At 35.8% G+C, this 27447-nt stretch overlaps 1 protein-coding gene and 1 long non-coding RNA gene across 2 annotated transcripts; one reads left to right on the top strand and one right to left on the bottom strand.

Annotated features, from left to right (window-relative positions):
- Positions 1–311: 311 nt before the first annotated feature.
- AADAC (arylacetamide deacetylase) lies at positions 312–24678 on the bottom strand. The gene is made up of 5 exons (XM_038571236.1): positions 24373–24678; positions 12316–12538; positions 9373–9442; positions 7812–7983; positions 312–1144 (listed from the first exon to the last, which is right to left on the bottom strand). The coding sequence occupies exons 1-5, from the start codon at positions 24508–24510 to the stop codon at positions 548–550; spliced, it is 1200 nt and encodes a 399-aa protein (XP_038427164.1). The 5' UTR covers positions 24511–24678; the 3' UTR covers positions 312–547.
- LOC106557649 lies at positions 16846–22709 on the top strand. Its single transcript, XR_005377213.1, has 2 exons — positions 16846–17235; positions 22137–22709. It is a non-coding gene; the product is annotated as an uncharacterized LOC106557649 (long non-coding RNA).
- Positions 24679–27447: the final 2769 nt, after the last annotated feature.

Here is a 27447-nt window from a genome sequence, read left to right as displayed (position 1 = left end):
GGCATTTCACGAGCTAAATGTGTTTAAAACTTTCTTCTCAATAGTAATACTGTAGGCAATTTAAAAACCAGGGCTGTGAATTACAGCTATAAGAAATGAATAACAGGGATCCCTGGGTGGCGCAGCGGTTTGGCGCCTGCCTTTGGCCCAGGGCGCGATCCTGGAGACCCAGGATCGAATCCCACATCAGGCTCCCGGTGCATGGAGCCTGCTTCTCCCTCTGCCTACGTCTCTGCCTCTCTCTCTCTCTCTCTGTGACTATCATAAATAAATAAAAATTAAAAAAAAATTTAAGAAATGAATAACAGAAGCAGAAAAAAATATACAGGAAAGTAGATAGTTTCTAAAGTACAGAAGTGAGTAAACAGCATTTGGGACAAGAAATAAAGAATCCTCTGATTTAAAAAACTAAACCACATGATAGCTATGAAGACTTAGAAAGGTCACAGATGATAAACATCAACCCAAACATAACCCTTTGATTCTCACTAGTTTGTTTCCTATTTGAAGTTTACATACTTTTATGAACCCCTTCCTCAGATTTTTACTATAGATTTTCACTTAGCCAGTTCATATACTGATTTTCTAGTCTATCTGCAATTTTAAATCCAGAAAAGGAAAATGCTCCATGGAATCCATCCTCAATATGGTTATGGGTCACCTGAACCCCGGCATTCTGAAGTCGGGTGACATACATAATTCCATCATCTCTTAAGACATCATATTGACAGGTGATGACATAGGTCAAGGGTAAACTTCGCAGTTTGTTGTCATCAGCCAACAAGGGGGCTGCTCTCACATCTAGAAACCCCGGATATTTTTTAGCCAGCTCAGAACTACCATAAGTTGGACTTTTATAAAAGTATCCTTTCTTAAACTTCTCAGGGAGCAAGGAACTCCAATTAATAAATTTGTACAGATGGCTTGATTCCACTGGTACATGTTGATTGGAGAACATAGCTTTTACAAGAGATTTGTCCACGGTAAAGTATTCACTCCAGAACCTGACCATCAATGATTTGGGCAGAATTGGAAAATGTGAATTTTCCCGATATGATGGTAAATCCATATCAAGAGTCTGAAGGGCAGGATAAATTAAACACTGGGTCTTGAGGTTGATCTCCACATCTGGGTCGTCTATGAGCTGAAAATAATTTAAATTAGTTGCTCAAATAGTAGTTTTCATTGAAAAAATATTTTTATTTAAAAACAATAGATTGATATAAATCCAAAATCTCAAAAAGATAATCAGAAACAACAAAAATATATCTCAAAGAACTTTCTAATTTTCAGTATTATATTGAATATTAGATATATGTCTATACTTAAATCCTATGAATATAAACAAACTGATTTGTACGATTTTCCCCATAGATGGAGAAAGAGACCATCTAATGTGTGATTAAAATGCAAAATATTTACTCTGACAACTAGGAATGGCAATCAGAGGAAACATTTTTTGTAAGTAAAAAAAAAATATGTACATATATTATTATATCAACAGGCATTAACACTTAAAGGAAAAACCACATAATTAGGAACTCCAATTTGGCTCTGATACTAAACAGATAAATCCTGGGCCAAAGTCTAATTCATTTTAATATTTATGTTTTTAAATATTCAAACTACATTAGTGAATTAACATATTTATCTATAAAATGCATATATTTGGGGTATACTAGAAGTTTTTTATTAATAGGATACATGACCAAAAATATCTGGAGACCAATAATCTTGAGGATTACAGTCTAGCAGATGTTTTTATGTACATTATTTGGTCTTACAACATTGGAATGGCCCATTGTGTCTCATACGTTAATTAATTCCTCAAGTGTGGCCCCTGGACCACTAGCATCTGCATCACCTGAGGATTTATTAGAAATTCAAATTCTTGGGTCCTCAACCAGATTTACTAAGTCAGATAGGGAGGAACCAGCAATTTGTGTTTTTTTGTTTTTTTGTTTTTTTGTTTTTTTCTTAGCAATTTGTGTTTTAATAAGTCTTTCATGTTATTCTCATGCATGCAAAAACTTGAGATCTGCTAGCATAGGTCACAAATAGTAATTATCAAAGCTGTAGGTACTCTGATGCTTCTCAGAGTAAAGTATAATGTCTAAATTGAAGTCTATTTCTAAAAACTTAATGTAGAGTTAAAGAGGGAGAGCATTGTGACATTTTTTCCTTTGGTATACATTGTACACACACACACACACATACACACACACTAGCAAAAGCAAATGGCAGCTCTGCTTATTTATTTCATTGCATTTTAAGCACAGCTAGTAATTAGATCTAGTTACTAAAATAAAATATGTATAAATCCATTACCAGATTGTTTTATGTAAAAATAACCATTTTATGTTGAAGAAAAAGTAATGAATTTAAATAATCATTTCAGTGTTTTGTCTCCTGTAAGATTACCACATTCCATTTAGCTCAATACCTAGTATGAAGAACACTGTTTACATTAGTAGAAGTGTGGTAATAAATAAGGGGGGCTGATTTTAGATTGAGTTAAGAAGAAATACAAAAATATTTTATATTTGACCAATAAATTCAACTCAACAGGTAGCTAAAATCTTTGAACATATAGATTTTAAAAAACTATCTTTATAGCTAATACACATAAAATCAAGTAAAGAACTTCATAATAAATATAAATGTAACTATGTTTAAGGCTCAAGATTTTCCCACACACCCTGAACTGACCACTCATCCTTCTTCTTCCCCATCCTTCATTCTGTGGAATTCAATATTGTATACTTCTTTAAAATTATATCATTTAATCAAAGCAGTTTACCTGATTGAGGACATTCCATCGATTCTTAGTGAACCAATAATTATTATTGTGAATTTTACTAAATCTTTTTCTGCAAGATGATCTATGATTCTGCTTCCTTTATCTATTAATGTGATAAAATTCACTTATTATTGTGTCTGCTTGCAAGTTATATTTTTATAACTTGTTATATTTTTCTCAGAATTTTTCCATTGAATTTAAATATTATTAGATATTTTTTAACTTCAAGAAGTTTTTCAAAATGTCTTTCAAAGACTACAATGTTCACTCATCAAAGACAAATTCTTTTTCATATTGAAGGCTCTGCAGTATTGTCCCTTTATCAATCCTGATGTTCATTACTTATGCCTGATTTTGCTTTTCCTTTTTTGTCTTTCCAGAGACTTAAAAATTTTATTAGTCCTTTTAAAGAATTAACTTTTTGCTTTTTGTTCATATTTCTTATAAGCCTTGGTTTTGAATATCATAATTTCTGTTCTTGCCATTACTATTATCTTCCTTCTATTTTTTTTTCTTGAGTCAGATGCTTATTTCTAGCCTTCCTTTCCAATATATGCTTTTGAGGAAATACAATTTCCTAAGAGTATTGTTCTAAATGTGGGGAGCATATACAAGATATATATTCTATTAAATAGTGACCCATAAGTACTTAATGTATTTTTTAAATTTCCATACAAAGAAGCATATTTTCTTATTTGCCCTTTCTTGTTGATTTCCCAATCATTGCATTGTGGTTAAGAGTCCAAATGTGTGATTTAAATTCTGTGATATTTTTTGAGACTTGCTTTATGGACCAGTATTTGGCCAATTTTTTAATATAATCACAGTACTTGCTTGTTTCCCTTTTTTTTATAGACCCATCGAATTAAATGTACTGATCGAGTCCTGTATACCCTTATTATTATTTTTGCCTGCTGTCTTAATTACTGAAAGAGGTAATTTAAAATCTCTCATTGTGATTTTGAACATTTGTGTTTTTCCCTGTAGCTCTAGTATTTTCTTCATACATTTAAGGCCATATTATTAAATCCATACAGATCTAGAGTTGTCATACTTTCTTGGTGGTTTAACCTTTTTCTTTAATGATATGATCTTCTTAATATAGTAGTAATTCTTTTATTTTTTTTTATTTATGATAGTCAGAGAGAGAGAGAGAGAGAGAGAGGCAAAGACATAGGCAGAGGGAGAAGCAGGCTCCATGCACCGGGAGCCTGATGTGGGATTCGATCCTGGGTCTCCAGGATCACGCCCTGGGCCAAAGTCAGGCACCAAACCGCTGCACCACCCAGGGATCCCAGTAGTAATTCTTTTAGATGTTACCTTAGGTAACATCCATATATTTTCCATACATTTACTTTCAAATTTTCTGCTTACTCATATTTCTAATCTGACAAACTTGATCTTACGACCAGATTATTTAGACTACTAATATTTACTCTAATTACTAAAACAGTTGATTTTGATCTACCTTATTTTGTGAATTTTCCTTCTTTTCTCTTTTCTCTAGTTTTGACTTAGATGAGTTGACATTTAAATTATTCTATTTTTTCCTTTTATAGTTTATAAGTTTTACCCTATTTCTATTCTTTAAATGATTACCCTAAGAATTATAATGTGTATTTGTAACCTCTCAAAAACAAATGAAATTATTAAAGGCCAATCTAAATCTTTACTTCTTCTTAGATAATAAAAAGAGCCGGTAAGACTTATAATCTGCCCTCCCCTCCACTCTTGAACTGATTATTTGTCTTTCTTATATCTTATTATTTTAAACTCTCCAGGTTTAAGATTTATCCACATTGTAACCACATTCTTGCTCTTTGCTCCTTCCTCTATTGTTAACTTTTATCTGCATTTTCATTTTGTCTGAAATTATTTAAACCACCTTTTAGTGTGTTCCATTTATAGCAGTTCTCTTAGTTTTGGTGTACCTGAATATGCCATTTCTCTTTATTTGTATGTAATATTTTTGTGCATCAAAGGATTTGGTTGCCAGTAATTTTTGTGCTGTTCTTTGGTAACATTCCACTGACTTAAAAATTACATTCTCACTACTGAGAAGTAAGCTGTCAGTATGACTTGCACTTCTGTGAAGGTACTCTTTCTTCTCTAAGATTTTCTCTATTTCATTTTTTCCCCAGATTTAAAACAATTTTTAAAGTAATCTCTACACCCAACATACAACACCAAGATCAAGAGTTGCATGCCTTACCAACTGAGCCAGTCAGGCACCCCTCTATTTCTTTTTGTTTGATTTTGTATTGGTGGTTATCTAAACTTTTACTTTGCAGTGTCTATATATAGATTTCTCTCTAGCTACTTATTTATTTTTAATCTTTTAAAAAATATGTCTAGGGTTCATGAGCTTCTTTTATCTGTATCTTGATATCCTTCATCAGCTCTGCAAAATGTCCTATTATATTTTCAAATATTCCTTTCTCCCATTCTTTCCCCTCTCTTCTAGCATAATATTTAAAAGTCTATTGGATTTTCATACTGTGTCTGCTATATTTCTTCTCTTCTCTTCTGTATTGTCTATCTTTTGGGGGTTTCCATGCTTCATTTTGCATAATCACCTATGAGTCATATGACCCATCTTTCAGCTCATAAATGATTTCTTCAGCTATGTAAAATCACTTAAGCAATTCATAAAGTTTTTATTTTGATAATTTTATTTTTTAGTTTTGGCATTTTTATTTGTTTTTCAAAACTACTTTTCTGCTGAAATTTGCAATTATGGTTGTGAATTAATTGAAGAAACTAGGATAATTATTTATATTCTGTGGCTGATAACTGCAGTATCTGAATTTTCTAAAATGTCTATCTGTTGTCTGTTAATTCTGCATGCTTTCCTTCATGGTTTCTTGTTTACTTGTTTTCCTCGATATGTTTTATTCTGTGCGGGATACTGAATTCCAAAAATATTTGCAGGAATAATTTGAAGTCCATAACAATACCATATTTCTCCAGTGATAAGTTTTATACATTTCTATCAAGTATACTTGAATATTAACTGTTCATACTAACTTAATTTAAGTTCAAAGATCGAGATTTCTCCAAACCATCCAGGTGATGTGAAGCAAGGCTTCAAATGAGTATGGGTCTTGTTTTACAACACATTCACCCCAACAGTGAGACTGTATCTCTTCAGGGCCTCACTTAAAGTCAGGAGTACTTCATAATTGTCCCCATTTTTTGGAGGCCCAGGAACTTGACTTCAATCTCTATCTAATCTTAGTCAAACAGTTTTTGTTTTTCTGATAGATATATCCCATTAGAGCAGAGAGGACATCAAGTAATAGAGTTATCTTTGTGTGTGTGTTTTGTTTGTGTGTGTGTCTTTAAAAAACTTTTTGGCCTAGAAGCTTCTCCTACCTTATTAGCAGTTTAATGCTTCTCAGATTAGCACAAGATATTTTAACTAGATTTTTCATAATTATGGGTCAGAATTCATTGGTTCACCACTATAGAAGCCTGAACTCCACAAGAGGAAGGGATTACTATGCAACGCAATAAAAAGGAACTGATGCTTGAAAAGATTAGGTAGCTTGTCCAAGGTCACAGAGCTAGACATTTCTTTAGCTCCAAAACTACATGTCTCCTGGTGTTTCCCTTGTACTGCATCAAGATGCCTCTCAGGGTGACAATCGTAGGCAATATAGAGGTAGCAGATATCTGTTCTGTAGTATATTTATAACAAAACACAAAATTTATATCTTTTCTTTGGCTATAAATCATGAGAAGGTATTTCTAAAGGTATCAATAGCCAAAATTTATATACTTTAAAATACGTGTACAAAAATGAATAATACAATCAACAAAATAAACAGCAAGGTTTGATTGCAAAATAAATTAATATGCAATATTTATGATTAGAGTTAGTTATTAAATTGCAGACATTCATTTATAAATCAACAAGGAATTCTTTTTTCAGAGAGGAACATTGCTTCTAAGCCATCAGAGCCTGGTTTATTTCTTAGGTCAGATAACCAGCATCAAAAACACTCTCACTCATTACTAAACTAATCATGATCATATATCACTTTAAATTGATAGCTAATTCTCCAGTTTTAGCTAAATGTCTTAATAATAGTGTAATGGTTGATATCTGAAAGTTATAATTCCTTCTGCAAGGAAAGTATCTATAAACCTGCTATCATTTTTTGCTTATAGGCAAATTGAGTATTCTGATAATAATAGTTTTCATGTAAATTTTAGTATATTCCATGAAAGATACTGGAATAATCTGATTCTGTAGCTATGGTGACTGGTATCATTGATTTCAGAAATACCAGCCCTAATAAAACTAAATAGTGTAGCACTTAGCTGACCATATTAATTATGTTTAAACCAATGATCTAGGAAGAGTACTTTATCATTTTATTTTTAAAAATCTGGCAGAAGGTATGGGCACCTGGGTGGCACTGTCATTTAAGCATCCAACTCTTGGTTTGGGCTCAGATTGTGATCTCAGGGTCGGAATCCTTGGGTCATGAGATTGAGTGCCACATCAGGCCCTGCACTCAGTGCAGAGTCAGCTTAACACTCTCTCTCCCTCAAGACGCCTTGGTGGCTCAGTGGTTGAGCATCTGCCATAGGCTCAGGTCCTGATCATAGGGCCCTGGCTGGGGTCGAGTCTCCCATTGGGCTCCCTGCATGGAGCCTGCTTCTCCCTCTGCCTGTGTCTCTGCCTCTCTCTCTGTGTGTCTCTCATGAATAAATAAATAAAATCTAAAAAAAAAAAACAAAGACTCTGTCTCCCTCTCCCTCTGTTCCTACTTCACACACACCCCCAACAAATGCCCTCTCTCAAGTAAATCAATCTTAAAAAAGAAATCTGCAGAAAGTAGAAATAGAAGCACTAAGGATATAAATGTTCTTTAATACTTATCTTTATGTATCTCTGATTTCTAACATATGAACGTAACATAAGTGCTTTGATATTTTAATGTTTGAAATAAATATTTAAGTGTAAAATGTTTTTTAAAAGGAGCAAATCTAAGCAACATACCTGTTGAGCCACTGCTGCCGCCAAATTCCCTCCAGCACTGTCTCCAGAAATACCAATTCTTTCAGGATCCACACCATATTTATCAAGAACATCTTGGCGCATGAACCCCTTTAATGCATTATATACATCTTCAAACTGATTTGGAAAGTGATATTTAGGTGCTAGTCTGTAGCTGTAAGCAGAATAACAATATTCTTTAGCGATATTCTTTAAGTCAATTATTTTTCATTGAAAAATGTGCATCTGTGTGTAGGAGAGGGCATACTCTAACCGTAAAACCGAAAGTAAAAAATTTTCTTTAGCAAACCTGATATTTACGGTCATTTTGAATCCAAACTTCATTTTTATGATAATGTTGATATGAAAGCTTTTACAAATTTTTACATTTTGATACAAGTAACGGCTTGAATGTAAAACTTGGATTAGATTTAAGAAAAAAAAAAGTGATCACTTCTCTTAAGCTTTTACCAAAATGTGATTTTCTTTGTAATCATTATGCTTTATTACTAACCAATAAGTAGCAAACAAAGCTTAGGAATTATTCTATTTCAACTTAATCTAATAATCAAGTTGACATGCAGTCACTCTTATGGGATTTTTTTCATAGTTTCTTCATTTTTCTATTTATTCCATTGGGTTTGTTTTCTATTATTAATTATTGATCTAAAATGTTTCTTGAGGGCAGCCTGGGTGCTCAGCAGTTTAGCAGCACCTTCAGCCCAGGGCCTGATCCTGGAGTCCTGGGATCGAGTCCCACGTTGGGCTCCTTGCATGCAGCCTGCCTGTATCTCTACCTCTCTCTCTCTCTCTTTCTCTCTCTGTGTCTCTCATGAATAAATAAATAATTTTTTAAATAATAATAATAATAAATAAAATGTTTCTTGAGAATAGATTTGCTTGTATTCCTGTATGTTATTTGCTGACTAACTTCATTTAATGAAGGATTATATCATGAAATACACTATGTTAATTGTTTTAAATGCATTTTATCACCTAATTTTTAAAATAACTCTGTGATATAGAAAATATTATATGACTCCCAGTTTACATCTGAGAAAACTGAGCTAAAATGATATTCAGTGGCCACAGTCATCCAATTAATTCTAGAACCAGGCTTTGAACCTGATTCTCTGACTCCAAAGCTCCTATCTTACTCACTTTGCTAGTTAAGAGTAGGCTAGGGGTGCCTGGCTGGCTCTGTCAGTGAAGCCTCTGACTCTTGATCTCAGGGTTGTGAGTTCAAACCCCATGTGGAGCCTCTAAAAAAAAAAAAAAAAGGAGTAGGCTAGAAGTCCAACAGAGGTCATTTGTCCCTTAGATGCAGTAGTTTAATTTTATTGTAACAATTTTTTGACTTCCTGTTTTTGAGCCCCGTTTGACCAAACTGTATAACTCTTTTCTCTCTTACTCGTTTCTGGTCATGTCAAGATCACTTTAGCCTCATCTTCTTAATTTCTTTGTAACACTCCCAGCATAACCAAAGAACAACCAAGACAGCTGAGAGCATCTCACTATATAAGGTATCTGGCTCAAACTCAAACAAATCAACAGTGCTCCTTACTTGGTTGAAATGACAACAGCATCAAGTCTATCAGCTGTCCGTCTTGACAGAGAGTCATAACCAAGAAAAGCTGAAATAAAGGAGAATAAAATCAAAATATGACAAATGAATTGGTGAGTTTTTCTATCAACAGAAAGCTTATCACTATACCTTATTCCTCACTGAAATGTTCTGGGAAAATTTTTTTAAGATTTCATCATAGCTATAGAATATGAATTCTTCTGCTCAGGGATCCTTTTACTATGTCGTCAGCTTTCTTGTCCTTCCCTATACATTAGGTGTTGAAAGAATAAACACATGCATATTAAATCCCTGACTTCCAGTAAGTCACAATCTACTAGGGACAGGGGTAGGGAGGGGCAAGCATATAAACAAAAAGCAACCATGCAAAATTTTAGTGGTTTTTTTTTTTTTAATTCGATTTGCCAACATATTGGCAGTGCTCATCCCATCAATTTTAATGGAGAGGTACACAAAGGGTTGTGTGGAAATAGCACTAGACTTTATTAAAACTGCTCCCGAGAGGGGCGCCTGGGTGGCTCAGTCAGTTAACTCCCTGTCTTCAGCTAAGGTCATGATCCCCACCCTGCATCAGGCTCCCTGCTGAGCCTGCTTCCTCTGCTCCCCCTGCTTGTGCTCTCTGGCTCTCTTTCTTTCTCTGTCAAATAAATAAATAAAATATTTTTAAAAAATTAAGAAACTGCCAGAGAAAGATAAAGAAAAGATGAAGTAGGGAAAGCTAAAACCTGATTTATATATTCATATGTTCTAGGCAGACAAGAAGAAAAATGTGTTTTCTGGGGGTTTTTTTGGCCATGTGTATAGAGTCGGGATGAGTCACACATGTTTGCTATTGGGCTTGGGCAAGTGCTCCCTTTCGCAGATAAGAAAATTGTAAGATAAAATGGAATTTGCCAGTAATGACAGGAGGGCCAAATCGTAAAGTGTTATGGGGGAAATCTCAGAATATATAGTTGTCACAAGCATTAAATCATGTGGACCATGAAGAGTAGATACTATCTTGAAATGATTTCTGAAGTAAGGTGCTGAATATTCCTAAAATATCACATACATACTAAGTTGTAAGCTTTTATTTAACATTTGCTGTAAAAAGTCATTCTTATATTTGGGATTAGAATATACATTTTCATGTCTTTTTAATAAAAATACAAAAATCAGGAAAATACCATTTTGTTTCAGAGCTCATTCTTATTTAGTTCCTTTATCCTGATAAGCTTATTCCCATTCTTCAGTAATACTTTGATGAGATTTTAAGGAAGTGCTTTGGGCAGCAGGGACTCATGGAAACCAACTGAGGCATAGCATAGTCAAATTTTGCCTTAGAAACCTCACTTCATTGCCAGCTAATGACTTCACTGCCTGTATTTATAGAAAGTGACAGACAGGATCACACCCCTTACTACTCTGATTTACATTTCCGGTCTACATCAATACCATCGACATCTCTTTTCCTCCTGTCACAGAGAAAGTGTTCCTCCTTCTATGTTTTGTTAGTACTTCTCCTCCAAACTAAGTCCAGTTTCTTCTCATATCCCCAAGATCATGCAAACCTCATTCCGTCCCCCAGCTAACCCCCATTCTTCCAACATACTTCTATTAACTGCCATCTTTACCTTCAGCTTATAGCCTCAGTGTCCATTGAAAGATGAATGGATAAAGAAGCTGTGGTTTATGTATACAATGGAATATTACTCAGCCATTAGAAACGACAAATACCCACCCTGTGCTTCAATGTGGATGGAACTGGAGGGTATTATGCTGAGTGAAATGAGTCAATCGGAGGAGGACAAACATTATATGTTCTCATTCATTTGGGGAATATAAATAATAGTGAAAGGGAATAGAAGGGAAGGGAGAAGAAATGTGTGGGAAATATCAGAAAGGGAGACAGAACATAAAGACTACTAACTCTGGGAAACGAACTAGGGGTGGTGGAAGGGGAGGAGGGTGGGGGGTGGGGGTGACTGGGTGACGGGCACTGAGGGGGACACTTGACAGGATGAGCACTGGGTGTTATTCTGTATGTTGGTAAATTGAAACCAATAAAAAATAAATTTATTATAAAAAATGTAAAATAAATCTGCTCATAGATCTTTCTTATGTAAATATAAAATACGTATAATATAAAAATGTACTTACACATAAAATAAGGTATAAACTTTTATATAAAGGAACATTATATACAATAAAATATATATTTCATGGATTTATGTAAATATTAAAATGCATAAAATAAACTAAAATAACTATTTCTTTATATCAAATAAAGATAAAATACCCTTACTCAACTTTGGCTGCTTTTCCATCTAGCACCTTTTTCATTTCTTTATTGTCTAAGCTGAATGAAAGACTAGAGTCATCATCTCCATTTCCTCATTTCATATCCACTAATCCATGTACTTCATTTTGGTTTTCATCATAACATTCCATTATTTCTGCAATTAACAAGTTAAATAATAAATGCTTATGAGACACTTTTCCTTCTGGCCCGAGATTTGCTATAGCAAATCATTATTCTCTTTCAGAAAGAGATCTGAAATAATTCCTTTAAACTAACATAGATCCAAAGAAAGGGATTTCAGACAGCCTAAGTGTTATATTATCTAGGATGTTTAACAAATATATCTTCCTGATATGCTGAAGTCAACATCTTAATAAAATATATGCTATATGGGGATCCCTGGGTGGCTCAGCAGTTGAGTCCCTGCTTTTGGCCCAGGGCATGATCCTGGAGTCCCAGGATCAAGTCCCACATCGGGCTCCCTGCATGGAGCCTGCTTCTCCCTCTGCCTGTTTCTCTGCTTCTCTCTCTAGATCTCTCATGAATAAATAAACAAAATCTTTAAATACACACACACACACACACACACACACACACACACACTATACAATAAACTAAGATTTTCAACAAAGGGCACATACCAGCACTCCCCAGACACCAACCACCACCATGAATATAAAATAAACCCCTTCTTAGTCTCTCTGGCTTTCGTTTTGGTACGTATACACGGACAGGAACATTGTTGAAAGTTGTCTCCATCACAGTGACATTTTCATCAGATGTGGGTGGAACTTCTTGAAGGTTCATAAAGAACATAAAAATGTTCATGAAATGGTTGACTCCCAGTAGTTCAGCAAACAGACTCTAAAGAGGTGGGGGGGAGTACACCAGGTTATAAACATCAAAGGTCAATGTTGTTTACAGACATAGAAGTATGTTGCATGCTTCCAATGGTCCTGTGTCAGATTGTCACAGGTGAATCTGCATGACACAATTAGAAATACTGGAGATTCAGACTTTTTACCACAATAGTTGCCTCAGATTAAAAAAAAAGTAAAGAATTATTGAGGTATTACAACTTGGAAGGTTCTATGCTTCCTACTTTGAGTACAAAGACAAACAGGGTATGTTCCCTACTCTAAATAAGCTCAGCCAAGTGGGAGAAATGATATATAAGCAGTCATGAAGTAACATAACTGCATGTATCATAAACATGTACAATGAACTTTGGCAAAGGTCAATAGGAAGATAAACTCTAATTGCCTGGACGTGAGACCTGGGGAGAAGTTTTCAAATAGTAGGTGAACTCTGTTATGCAAGAGTTTGGCCAAATAAAGGAGGAAATCTCACTTTGGGCAAATTTAAAGATTCCTACTGCAATTGGAGAAATGCAGGTAGCTTAGTAAAGCTATTAAATCAGGTCCACCCAAGGATGCATAAAAGACAAGGGACCCCAAGAGGTGAGTGTGAGCCAAACCATGAAGAATCTATCATGTTGGAATTCCAAGAATCAAAAGATTTGTTTTCCAATCCTAAAGTGGAAACATGTGGACTATGGTCCTAGGAGATCGATTAAAGAGTTGGGTCAACCCCTTTCCCATCATATGAAGATAAAATAGGTACAAAAGGAATAAGCAAAATTATCTGTTTTCAACACTGAATCATCTCCACCTTGTCTGTAAAAGGCATGTCAGGGAAATACATTTCCCAGACCTCCATGTCAGGTGAAATTATGCCACAAAGAGGCACTCCTACAAGACTGTGAGAGCAGAAATAAAGAAAAAGCCATTATTTTCTCTGAGCCCCTGTCGGTATTTATATGCATACTGACAAATACGTGGCTTTCCATGCCTCTGGTTGTTCTGAAAATTACCAGTTCGGTGCTGCAAGGTTGTATATCTCACATTCCATAATCTCAATGTATTCCTACTGATTATATATATATATATATATATATATATATATATATATATATTCTAACACAATGATAATTGGTAGAGAATATAGTCTAGAAGGAGAGTTCTCAGAAAGGAGAACATTTAAGACATGTGTTGTAATTAGATAACGACCTGGTTAGCTTTAAAGATACTAAATGGGGACTCCTGGGTGGCTCAGTGGCTGAGCTTCTGCCTTCGGCTCAGGTTGTGATCCTGGGGTCCCAGATCCAGTTCTGCATCAGGCTCCCTCCAAGGACCCTGCTTCTCCCTATGTATCTGCCTCTTTCTCTCTGGATCTCTCATGAATAAGTAAACAAATAAAATCTTTTAAAGATACTAAATGGTCTCATTGCCAATGTAAAATAGAACCAGTTAATGAACAAAATGTAGTAGCAAAATAGTTATTAAATGAATACCTGTAACAGTTCCTATTAAAGGAGAGTTTTGAGAGACCAAGTAGCTGCTGCAATAAAATGTTGTGAAGAAAATAATAAGTCAATCGGAGGACAAACATTATATGGTCTCATTCATTTGGAGAATATAAAAAATAGTGAAAGGGAATAAAGGGGAAAGGAGAGAAAATGAGTGGGAAATATCAGAAAGGGAGACAGAACATGAGAGACTCCTAACTCTGGGAAACGAACTAGGGGTGGTGGAAGGGGAGGTGGGTGGGGGTGGGGGTGACTGGGTGACGGGCACTGAGGAGAGCACTTGATGGGATGAGCACTGGGTGTTATTCTATATGTTGGCAAATTGAGCACCAATAAAAAATAAATTTATAAATAAAAAAATGAGTTCAAGCACTGACTGAACTTGAAAGGTTACTGAAAGAAGAAATACATTCTCAAGGCTTTAGTTGATCAAATCAGTCAGTAAAGCGGATACTCTGTAAACTTTCCCTAAAAGAAATCTCATCTCTTACCTCTCTGTCTGAAAATAGAACCAAAGTTTGAACTTGCAAAGTATAGAATTGCAATGCAAGGTGAAGTCACTGTCTTGCCAGCTATTTTAGTTGGAAGTTAAAGCTTGGTCTGGCTTTCATTTGTAAATGATATTCTGAGTACTAGACTGGAAACATCTACAGGAGTACTGAACACCCTAAACTCCCAAATCCTATCAGGCCTCCCCTAGCCGAAGCAACAGAAACCAAGCCCATCAGTAGAAGCATTTGAGGAAAATGAGATGCCGAATTTCCCAGGTATTGTAAGGGAGGAAAGCCAAAGGCTTAGGGAAATAGTAATCTTGGATGTAATTTATTATTGCAGCCTACAACCCACCCCCTATATTGTGTATTTCAGCCAAGTCCAGAAAATAATCTCTATACTAAGACACTGAGAAATGTATTGGTGAATGGAACTCTAGAATCTCAGTAAAAATACTTGCAATGATTGTCATCTATCGCCCAGAAATGACAGTGGAAGATTGTGATATTGATATGGATCTTCTGATTTCAATAGAAAGGATGAAATCCCAAAGTTATCACCCAAATAGCAGTGATAAACTATCAAATACAAGGCCTATGTAGTTACTGGAATGAGCAGCAGTGATGAAGTGAAACATAATTTCGGAGATCACTGCAGCAATAAAATGATCTTGATGTCTGAAAACAATGGCAGGGCAATCGACTGAAGTCTGACTTACTCTGCATTATTATGGTTTCTTACCCAATTTCCAGAGGTGAGACATTTAAGGACTCAGACTCGTTGAATGGAGGAAAGGCAGGGTCTCCTCAGGAGAGACTCACGCAAAACTATTACAAATGTACTATACATCTTCCTCCTAGCATTCCTCAGGAGAACCAAGACCTTTGGTTTGGATGAGTTAATATTGAGGGAAAGGGGAATGCCCAGACTTTGGAAAGAGAATACTAGGCACTCATTCAGAAGTGCTATTAATTCCTGGGGACTCCAAAGCCTCCATGGCCTACAAGCAGAGTGGAAGCTTAAGGATATTAAGTATGAAATAGTGAAAAAAAAAAAAAAGTATGAAATAGTGTTCTAGATTGATTCCAAATTGAAATGGGTCCACTGGGTGTATATATCCATGTGGGTGTTTATTTCCCCAGTTTCTCTCAATGGATAGTTGAAATAGACATACTTGGCAACTGGCAGTGTCCTTACTTTGGCTCCTTATTCCACTAATCAAGATTAATCAAGAGGGGATCCCTGGGTGGCGCAGTGGTTTAGCGCCTGCCTTTGGCCCAGGGCACGATCCTGGACACTCGGGATCGAATCCCACATCGGGCTCCCGGTGCATGGAGCCTGCTTCTCCCTCTGCCTGTGTCTCTGCCTCTCTCTCTCTCTCTCTCTCTCTCTCTGTGACTATCATAAATAATAAATTTAAAAAATTAAAAAAAAAAGATTAATCAAGAGGCCCTCCATGGAAGTGAGGGCCAGGTAGAGACACCTTGAACTGCTCCTCCCTACTGAAATAGTAAAACAAAAGCAGTTATACGTCCCAGGGAATCACAAAGATTACTGCCACAATTAAGAGATCTGAAAAATTTAGAAGTCATCATTTCGGTTGCAAGTCTTAAAATGACAAAGATTCTCTCTCCCTAAGTACTAGCCTGACTCTTCTGAGCCCCCTTCTCAACTGGGCCTCAATGTTGTCCTATGAAAACTAGGATTTCATCCACTAAGGACTAAGGACTTCATCCACCCTCTTTCTTCTCATATTAACAAACCTAAAACATTAACTAGGTCAAGCTCAAGGTCCATCCCTAGGATAACTCTAGATTTCCTTAAAGGGCCTGCCTGAGAAAGCTCAACGCTATTGCAAAAATGTACTGCTGTTCTTAGCCAACACCCTAGAGACAAGCCCCTGATCATCCTTTCTGAGAGTATTTACTAAATGGGTTTACAATGGTGAATCCTTTCTCTGCCTCTTTGAAATGTATCTCCTACAATTTAGGAGTGTCTTTCTCAAGGACCTAAAAGCCATTCCTGTGGGATGTAATCAGTAGTAAGAACTGAAGGATAGAATTCTAACTTCCATAATTGCCAGTGCCCGGAAATGCATGTATAATAAGCAACCTCTTGTCACTTCTCATTTCCTGATCCCTGAGCCCTCCCTTGCTCCCTTCACTACTCCCATTCTCCCTTTAAAATACCCAAATCACCTCTGTGCAAACTGAAGTTGAAATTCAAAGCATGCTGACTCACTATCCTGTTCTAATAATATATTACTGATTAAAATCTGACCTTACCCCTTTTAACTGGTGCCTGGTTTTATTTTGTCAAAGAGTGTATCAACTATATGATATATACAGAGGACAGGCGACTATTTGAGAAAGACATAATTATCTTAATCAGGTAGTAAATCCAATTGTAGCTGCTACTCCAGATAGGATCTCTTTAACGGAACAAATCCACAGAGCCCCTGGCTTCTAGGACACAGCTATTCATTTGAGTCTGTCTCCTTCTCTACCAGTTAGCAAGGAAGACAGTGCACCATCACTGTCTTGTTTCAAGTCTCTAGGAACTCTCCTGCTCCCTGCATTATCTGGTCTACAAGGATTTGACTGTTTCCATATATTCCAGGACATCATACTGGTCCACAACACTGTGTCATCAAGCTGATACATCTGGTGATTGGGAAACAGCAAATACTATGCATGCCTTGGTAAGTCATATATGTGGCAAAGGACATGTAGTAAACTTCATGGAAATTTAGGGACTTGCTACTTTGGTTTCTTTTTTTTTTTTTTTTTTTTAATTTTTTTTTCTTTTTTTTTTTTTATGATAGTCACAGAGAGAGAGAGAGAGAGAGGCAGAGACACAGGCAGAGGGAGAAGCAGGCTCCATGCACCGGGAGCCTGACGTGGGATTCGATCCCGGGTCTCCAGGATCGCGCCCTGGGCCAAAGGCAGGCGCTAAACCACTGCGCCACCCAGGGATCCCTGGTTTCTAGGTGTTCAGTAGTCTGGGACTTCTTGAGATAGTATCTCTGAAGTGAGGAAAAAGTTGCTATATTTGTATCCTCACCACTAAAAAAGGGGCAAAATGCTCCATGACTCACTTCAGATTAAGGGAGCAAAATACTCTCAATTACTTATCAAGTAAGGCTGATAACTCAGCCCATTGGATTTTAGTGGGAACAAAAGATAAGGAAAGCTCTGCACCAGGTCCAGGCTCTGCTGCAAACTGCTCTGTCCCAGAGCAGATCCAGTGGTGATCAAAAGGTCTGGGGCAACTAGGGGTGTGGTAGGGAGGTGGTGGCAAGTTTTGTTAGGAATTCAGGAACTTCTGATTTTGAGCAAATATATTCCTATTCCCCTTCTACAAGTAACTATACACTCTCTGCGATAATGATCCTGACTTGCTTTTTTTTTTAGGCAATGGCAACACTTTGTACAAATTCCCAATGAGAATGCCTTACTCCTTCGCTAGTCATCTGCACCACTTTTGTCCTATAAACTTCTCATGTTTGCCTCTGCTTAATAAACATGTATTAATGAAATAAAAATATATTTGTATTTAATCATATATGTATATATGGTGTGTGTTTATACATGAGCATATATATATGACTGTGTATATGAGTAAAAATATACGTGTGAGTATGAGTATATATACATCACACACATACACACAAACACATATTTAAGTATATCATACTTTGGTGTACTTTGTCTGCTTCTCCCTCTGCTTCTGCCCCTCACCCTGCTCAGGCTCTCTCTCTCTCTCTCAAATAAATAAAATCTTTTTTTAAAAGTTCCAGGAGCAACAATCCCCCCTGGGGTCCCTTAGAGAAGAAAGCATAAAGGAGTCAGGATGCCAATGAAGTCTGTGCAGGGACCCAGGCCCACATCAGGGGAGTCCCTGGAGTGCAAGTTTCTTCAGTGCAAGTGAACGTGATGTAATTCCACAAAATATCCTGCATTGGTTCAGTGTGTGCAAAGTACAGTGCTAGAAAATGTATTGATGCAAGATGCCTGTGATAGAATTTTCACCTTCATGGACATTGGAAAAAATGGACATTCACATAAAGAACCTATTATAGAAGACAGAGTAAAGAAAGACTTTGAGTAGGGTGGTCAGGTAGGAAGAGGAGGGGGATCAATATGGAGACAGTATCTGATGGGTGCTTTTAATCTGTTAAATCTGTACATTATGAGTGTTTAAAAATTTTAGGTTTAGTAAGAGAGTCAAGACAATTTGATCAAAAGCCTGAAATAAATGAATGACAGAGTATTTACAAAAACCTAGAAGTTATCTCGAAGCTAACTAACCTTCTTAAGCTTTACTGTTGAATTATACTGAGTTATACTGGGAATCTCTATTGAGGCTGCATTGTGGGGAGCTGTTTTCAGAACATGGTCTCCTTTCTTTATAAGAGTTTTAACAAGCAGCTTAATGTGTTCTAACTAGCTAACAACAAAATAAATGGTTTATATCATGTATCATTAAATATAATGACCAAAGAAATTATTAAAATTAAAAAATTTTTAAATTGTAGGCATTGTGAAATAGCTGTGAATTGCACTGATAATAATCCATTTCTAATTTTCTAATTCACGTATTGAAGGTCATTTCCAGTAATTATCCTGTTTTATTTAGTCTAATGTTGCAGTAGAATTTGATCCAAAATCAATGTTATGATATTGTGGAATTATTAGATTTTCCTGAAGTTAAAAAGTTAGTTTTAAAAAAGTCAGTTATAATCAAAAGAAAGGATAAAAGACACCATGCAATCAACTAACAGATTGATGATAGATTGATAAATACTAACAGCTTCATAATACATATATTCACATGTATATAATGTATTATATGTATTTATATAGATCTTATTAATATCTATGTCTAATCCAAGTCCAAATCTGTATTCATATGCATATCCCTAGCTCTGTCTGTATCTATCTCTATAAAATTTACAGGTATTTTTACAGAAATTTGACTTGAACATGATTCACCATATTTATATTATTCAGTATTGCCAACGTTCAGCTGGAAACTTTTTTCATGCAATTGTATCCAGCTGTAAAATCGCAAACATCCAGTGATACCAAAGGCAGTTGAATGGAGATAGATATAAATAACACTATACTTGTTGTTTTTTAATTTTTGCCAGATTTGTGCTTGTACCCATTCGATTCTTAGTAAGACCTGGTATGTAGTACTATATCCCCAGATATTCAGTTGAGTACACTGAGGTAGGGGAGGTTAAAAGATCTGTTCACGTCCACCCAGGCAATAAGTGCTGGATATGGGACTCAAGCCCAAGTCTGACTCTGGAGTCGAGTGTCACTCATGATTAGCTAATATTCTGTCCCTTAGTGAGCATCATTGCAAAAGGCCCATTGAAGACAGAGGGTGACAGCAGATGTAGCCCTCCAAGATCCCTCAGTATTCATGGAACTTTTCATGGTATAAGAAATTGGGCAGAAACTTAACTCTCTGGTCACGTTGGGTCTGGCCCATCACAAAACATATACACTTCCAACAAATGACTGCCCTCATGTTACAATTGCAGCCAGGAGGGCAGTATTTCATGCAGAGTGAACTGCAAATGCCTAGTCCATGCTTATTTTTTTAAATATTGTATTTATTTATTCATGAGAGACACACACACACAGAGAGAGAGAGAGAGAGAGAGGCAGAGACACAGGGAGAGGAAGAAACAGGGTCCATGCAAGGAGCTCGATGTGGAATCCAGGATCACACCCTGAGCCAGAGGCAGGTGCTCAACTGCTGAGCCACCCGGGCATCCCATCTAATCCATGTTTAAAAGGCTATGGGAGACCAATCATTCTTGCTACAAGTATGCTCAAGCCTTGTCCATATTCTGCATATACTTCCCACACAGACAGTGTCACATATGCTGACCATGCGCCCCAACACTTTGCTGTCTCTTACCTGCTCCTCCCTACAACTATGCAAGGGATGGAGACTCCTGCCTCCAGTGTACCATCTTCTGTCTTCTTTATTTCTACATTATTTATACAGAGCATTGAATAATATCCTCCATGTTTCTGCTGGGTATGATTTTTGTACAGCATTCCAACCAATTAACAAAAATGTTTGAAGGAATCCCATAAACATCAGGGCTGCTGACTTTAAATGTCAACATAGAAAAGTAATAGATTATAAGCATATATTTATTTAATTTTTACAAATTAGAACTTAAAACTTTGTACAACCTATGACACAAAGTAGTTGTCACAAAAGTAAATGATGCTAATTTAGTTGGCCCTCTGGCTTTAAATCAAAGTCAAATAGAGAAAATATAAGTCCCTCTTTTAAAACATAAATCACCAGACCCAAGTATTTTATCTGCTAAGAATGAGACTGGTTAGTTCAAATAAATATTTTTAAAATGATAGAAAATTATCTATGTTATACAAGATGAGAATTGTTAAAAAAAAATAGTAATTATACCATGCTGTGTAAGACAGTACTAAGTATAAAATTTTGTAAGATGAGACTTTATAATCTTACAAGCTTTTGGATCCGACTAGGAAGTGTAATAAATATATACAAAAAACTATGGGGCCCCTGGGGGGCTCAGTGATTGAGCATTGGCCTTCAGCTCAGGTCGTGATCCCAGGGTCTTGGGATCGAGTCCCACATCGGGTTCCCCACAGGGAGCCTGCTTCTCCCTCTGCCTGTGTCTCTGCCTCTCTCTATCTCTCATGAATAAATAAATAAAATATTTTTTTAAAAAATGAAAAGGACTAAGAAGTTACCAATGTGTTAAAAATATTGTACAGTGTCCCTGGAGTCTGAGTTGAATCACAAAGGTTTTATGGTTTCTTTAATTGTCTTTCCTTTAGTGAACTGTGATGAATGAGAGCAGTAGCTTAACAGACATATCTTCTCAGATCACTTACTCTCTTTGTATAACTCTATACCCTTAAAAGGAATTTTTTATGTAAATTTGAAATATCAGATAACAAAGAAGGAAAATTCTGACCAACTCTAGAATTTATATCCTTCAATTTATGGACAAAATTATTTCTTGTATCTTAATCTGTCATACAGAGATAGATCTAGCTCCTGAAGGAAAAATAATAAAATTGAATTTCTGATCATTCAAAGTTAAGAAACAGTACCTATGTCATTGGCTGCACCCAAGTTAGGGTTTTGCATAGGAAGGATACGCATTTGGCAACTTGGAAACTGAAATGACCATTGGTCCTCACCCCCTAAAGGCCAACTAGGGTTATCTTTGAGGCCACAGTAGCAAAAAGAAGTCAGCAGGGCTAGAGGAATCAATGCCAAATATAGACAAAGAACAGAGATGATAAACCTGGTATTTTTAAAAATGGCCTCAAACCTAGGAAGCTTCCAGTTGTCTCAGTGCAGCTAAGGAAAACCTTACATTCTGGTATAATGGTGGAAAACACTTTTCACAAATGCTTGTAATCCCTCACCCCGGTGGGTCTGACAGTATTATGTTATTTGACAATAATGTTATTTATTACCAAGACTCAATGCAATCTCCTAGTCCTTTCAAGGTAATGCTGAGAAATCTATTAGAGTTGGCATATTAGTTAACTATATTTGATATTTCTATTCCAGGACATAATGCTTCACCACAAACAAGTTGACAGTTGATTGTATTCAATGGCTTCCATTTATCTTCATCTCCGAATTATCAAAAGTTTGAATTACTACTCTTTATCTTAAGTTCAAATTGATTGGCGAAGCACAAAATATGACCCGATGGCATTAAATTCAACTGAGAAACTGTTGGTTTTTTTTCTTTTTGGTGGAGGAAAAGAGGATTGGCAAAAAACTGGCTACTTCATCAATGTGTGATGGACTTCACAGAGGTTTGGAAAGATGTCACATTCTATGGTAATCTGATGTATTTAATAAATAAACTCATTTTTTTCTTTAAAAAAAAAGGAGTGAAGGCTTTAAGGTAAATCTACATTTTTCTTCTGTAGAAAACCACATAGAACAAGAGAGAAAACAACAAATCAATAATGACAAAGATACCGGTTACCTCTAAACCTTCCTGGGTAATTTCTGACTTTCTTTACTTCTCCCACTGTCAAGCCTTATAATGTTTTAATCCTGCTAGTGGGAATCTCTGATTTGGTGAGACTCTTTCATTCTTAAGAGAATAAATATATATGTATAAACTTAGCAATTTTGTGTCATAGCACAAAAACTGAAAGAAAAAAAATATATTGACCCTACCTCTGTTCTCCAGGACATTCCTGTAATAGTTTGTCCAATAAAAGCCATCTCAGTCAAATAGAAATAATACAAAAGTTGTATATATATGATATTCATGAAAGGTACTAGGTACTATAAGAAAAATAACAGTTTCCAACACATGAAGAAAACAAATTAGAAACAAGTTGCTTCAAAGTGGATGAAATACATTACACAATATTGCAGAATGGATTTTTTAAATTATGTAAGAAGAAATATCACAAAGGAGAAATACACATATTCATGGAAGATATAGAAAGATATTTGGAGGTGATCACTTGTCAAAAGGAAGGGTGACTAAAATCTGGTACTGGTAGAAATTAGAAAAGGAATATAAGAAAGATAAAATAATTTCAGAAGTAAACATCAAATTAAAAGAAGCCCAAGGTATTATATATGATAGAAATGAGAAAAACAAAAAGAGGGGAAAATGTAGAAAAAGATGAAAAAGTACTAGGAGAAAAAAATGACATCGTTTTAGAAATATACAAAGACGACCATATATGTATTTGTATGTGTAAGTATATATGTACATATAATTAATCTAAATAATAAAAGAAAACAAAACTATGAATGAAAATATTCTATTTTTTGAAATTCTTTTCCAAAATAAATATTTTAAATATAATTCAAGAATAACTTAGAAAAAATAAGACTTGAAACTCTATTCCAGTGAAACTGACCCAAATCTAACAACATATGTGCTAGCAAAATTATTACAAGTGATCAAATCACTAAAAAGAAAATGAAAGTAAGACATGCCTTGCACTTATTCAGAGCTACACTCAATTCCAGAAGAGAGCTTAAAAAAACAAAAACAAAAACAAAAACAACTTAAAAAAAATATGCAAGGAAAGAAATAATGAGCCAGAGGTTGAATACCCAGGCTAACTGTCCTTGACTTACTTTTATTTCATTTTATGTTTTATTTTGTTTTGCTTTTTGCCACAGAAAGCAATTTACTACAGAGATGTCTACAGGAGAGTTTAAAGAATGGTTTCAATTTCACAGAATGAGCCTTATTAGAAAAGAACCACAGATCTTCGAGAGGCAGCTTGGACACCATGGGCAGTCAGCCAACCAGCTACCCTGTTACCTTAGTAGCTCACACTTTTACAACTGGAAATTGTGTGCATCCAGTTTCCCTTGGCTTTTTGCCAGCTGACTTGTTTACAAATATTTCAATACAAATGCATTTTCATGTCAGAATACAAGATTATCGCATAGAATTCTGTAGCTAATCACAACACTGTTCAATCTTTTTATTTCTGAAGTTCATATTTTAAAAAAAAGCACTGCATTGTGGCTCAGAATAAGATTTTTTTGTCTTCCTGTCTTTTAATATTTAAATGATTATGTCTTTTAAAATTTTAAATGAAAGCTACTTGACTACTTCCTCTACTCATTCTGTTAGGGATCTGCATTAAATAGTTAAAATTAAAAAAAAAAAAAAGGTGTTAGCATCAGCAAGCAAGCAATAAGAACAAAATTTCCAAAACAGTAGAAATTTTTATAAAAACAATAATGCAAATAATTATTTTCTCCTGATTAAAATGTTAAATATTCAGAGCCAATAAAACTCTATACTTACCAAATCTGTTAGAATTTTCCAATACGTGGTCATGCACAGTAGTTTCCATGACTCTTCAATATTATCTGGGAGAGGAATATATATATAATATGCCCAGAAGACCCCCATGATCAGAAGCAAAATAGTCTTTCTTCCCATGATGGTTCCCTTCTGCTCTCTTGACTTGGCAACACACTAGATATACTTGAAATATTCAGCTCCTGAAATTTACACCCACGTTTGGCACCATCGTAAGGTGTTATCTAACTTCCCAAACACATATTTTACTGCTCAGGCTATCACTTCATTGGCTGGCCAGATACGATTATACTTAGTAAAAGTACAAAGAACTGTATTGTCTGCAAATTTTGTCATATCCAACAGCCTTCTTATGCTGCCAGGCAGTCAGTGAACAGACACTTTTTGCACAGTTACTAGGTGAAGAATACTTTAACTATTAAAGAAAAGGCCATAATAAATTACAAGAATTTCAGGATATGCTTCAAATAACAAATCTCAGAGTGGAGGAGAATCAACAAATATTTTGAAGGTACTGAGAGCTTTTACAAAGTAAGATAGATATGGTCATGTGTATTTTATATTGCTTTTATTATCTTGCTACAATTGAACTTATCCATGAATAATGCCAATTATGTTAAAATTATACAATAATCACGGAGAGAGCTAATAGTTTTTGAGCACTTACTCTGATCGAAGCAAGTGGACTAAAAAAAAAAAAAATTAAATCTTATTTAATTCCAAAGTATTATTGTCACACGAGAGAGAAAAACTGAGGCAGAGGAAAGTTCAGAAACTTGTACAAGTTCATTCAATAGGATGGAGTGAAGCCAGTAGTCCTCCTCCATAAGTACATGTTAAATACTCACTTATCCCTGTCTTCAGGTTACAGGTAAATAATTAGGATTAAAAAGATTAAGTAACTTGCTACGGTCATACAAAATCAAAAAGCAGTGTCAAGAGACATTCACTGTTCACTAGGCATGTGCGCTTGCAATTTTTAGATCCCTTCTCTTGAGGTTAAGCGAGGTTATGGACCTAGTGCTGGCAAAAGGACGCTGATAGAAAGTCATGTGTTAGTACCACACAGAAGTAGTTAAGATCCACGAGACCTGGAAACTATCTTTTAAAATGAGAGTATCAGGGATCCCTGGGTGGCGCAGCGGTTTGGCGCCTGCCTTTGGCCCAGGGCACGATCCTGGAGACCCAGGATCGAATCCCACATCGGGCTCCCGGTGCATGGAGCCTGCTTCTCCCTCTGCCTGTGTCTCTGCCTCTCTCTCTCTCTGTGACTATCATGAATAAATAAATAAAATCTTTAAAAAAATAAAAAATAAATAAAAAAATAAAAAATAAAATAAAATGAGAGTATCATAAAATGTGAGTTGTTTGGATTGCTAAGGGACCCAAGGTTTTAATTGGTCAAAGGCCATAAGAGTCTACTTCTGGAGCAAGAAAATTTCATGCTGAATTTAAAATGTGTGACTTCATCATCATATCACTTTAAATACATTGCCTCACTTGGTTCTCATACTGACACTAGAACATAGGAACTAATATTATGAAAGGTTTCTTTCTTTCCCAAGGTCACACGGTTATATATTTCCAAAGCTATCATTTTAGCCTTGATTCTCTGGCTCTGAGGTATATATATATATAAATTTATTTTTTATTGGTGTTCAATTTGCCAACATACAGAATAACACCCAGTGCTCATCCTTCCCGTCAAGTGCCCACCTCAGTGCCCATCACCCAGTCACCCCCACGCCCCGCCCACCTCCCCTTTCACCACCCCTAGTTCATTTTCCAGAGTTAGGAGTCTTTCATGTTCTGTCTCCCTTTCTGATATTTCCCACTCATTTTTTCTCCTTTCCCCTTTAAAGGGGAATGGCTCTGAGGTCATTATTCTTAAGTCGGCAAATCAATGAGAAGTAGGAATCCATAGGAGCTGGTTACATCCATAGAGTGTCACCATTTATTTTATTCAAAAAAATCTCTTGAACTTCCAGGACTTGCATCTCTTTTTACCCACCTGTATCTGTCCTTTTCTAACTATTCTCAGGGAACGTACTGACATCAGCTTGTCTTTCCATACTTAGTTCCATCTGGGACACAGATTTACTTTGGGCATAATAAATCATTCAAGAAAGCTGAGAGGACTTTGATAAATAGTGCATTTGGGTTAAAGTATAATCAACACTTCAATTACTTGATAGCGCATCAAGTCTGTCTATTGTCCATCTCGACAGGAAATCATATCTAAAGAGTTAAAAGAAAAACCACGACAAAATCAAAATATTAATCAGAATTAACAAATCGTGTGATTTTTTTCTTCATGAAATCCCCCCATGATAATTTTATTTTTCTATAATTTACATAGAATTCCCAGGGAGAAAATAAGAGTGGCCTCAAACTTCCACTAATACTGTTCAGTAACTTGCTCCCTGATTAACTTTCCTTTCCATTTCCACATTGGTTATTCCAAACAAGTTGCATTCTCTCAAGACCCAACCAAATCCTCTACCAGCATTCAACATCAGGGTAGCTACTTCATTCAATGTGAATGACATGGTGTTAGGTGCTGGGAATGCAAAGATTAAAATGTTTTCTGATTTCAAAGAGCTCATCTCTGTGGGGGCCATATGTTCAAGTCAACACTCCCCATTGAGGAGGGGAGGAGACTAAAGGAATTCTGTAAGTTTTGAAATATTTATGAAGGAAGATAAATATAAGAGTTACATAATATGCAAATCATAAAGGCTTGTGGCAAAGATTACACTGAGTCACTTGTTTGGGAAAGAGTGATGTGTTGGTGTGTCAGAGAAAGTAACACTTTCCAGCCCAAATTCTTTTCAAATAAGGAGCCCTGAAGAAGAGTCAGTAAATACACTTTTAGAGAAATTTCTGTTTAATATGTAACTATTCTTTCATACAGGTTTTGTCTTAGTTAATATACAACTTTAGCTAATGGAATTTTGTCCTATTTGTTGATGATTAATTAAACTGATTCAGAGCCGATGGACTTTGGGTGTTTGTGTTGGATAAGCACGTCCTTCTGCATTACTGAGGGGATTCCTG

The sequence above is a fragment of the Canis lupus genome, chromosome 23, assembly GCF_011100685.1.
Source record: "Canis lupus familiaris isolate Mischka breed German Shepherd chromosome 23, alternate assembly UU_Cfam_GSD_1.0, whole genome shotgun sequence".
NCBI lineage: Eukaryota > Metazoa > Chordata > Mammalia > Carnivora > Canidae > Canis > Canis lupus.
This window is presented reverse-complemented; position numbering and strand designations above follow the sequence as displayed.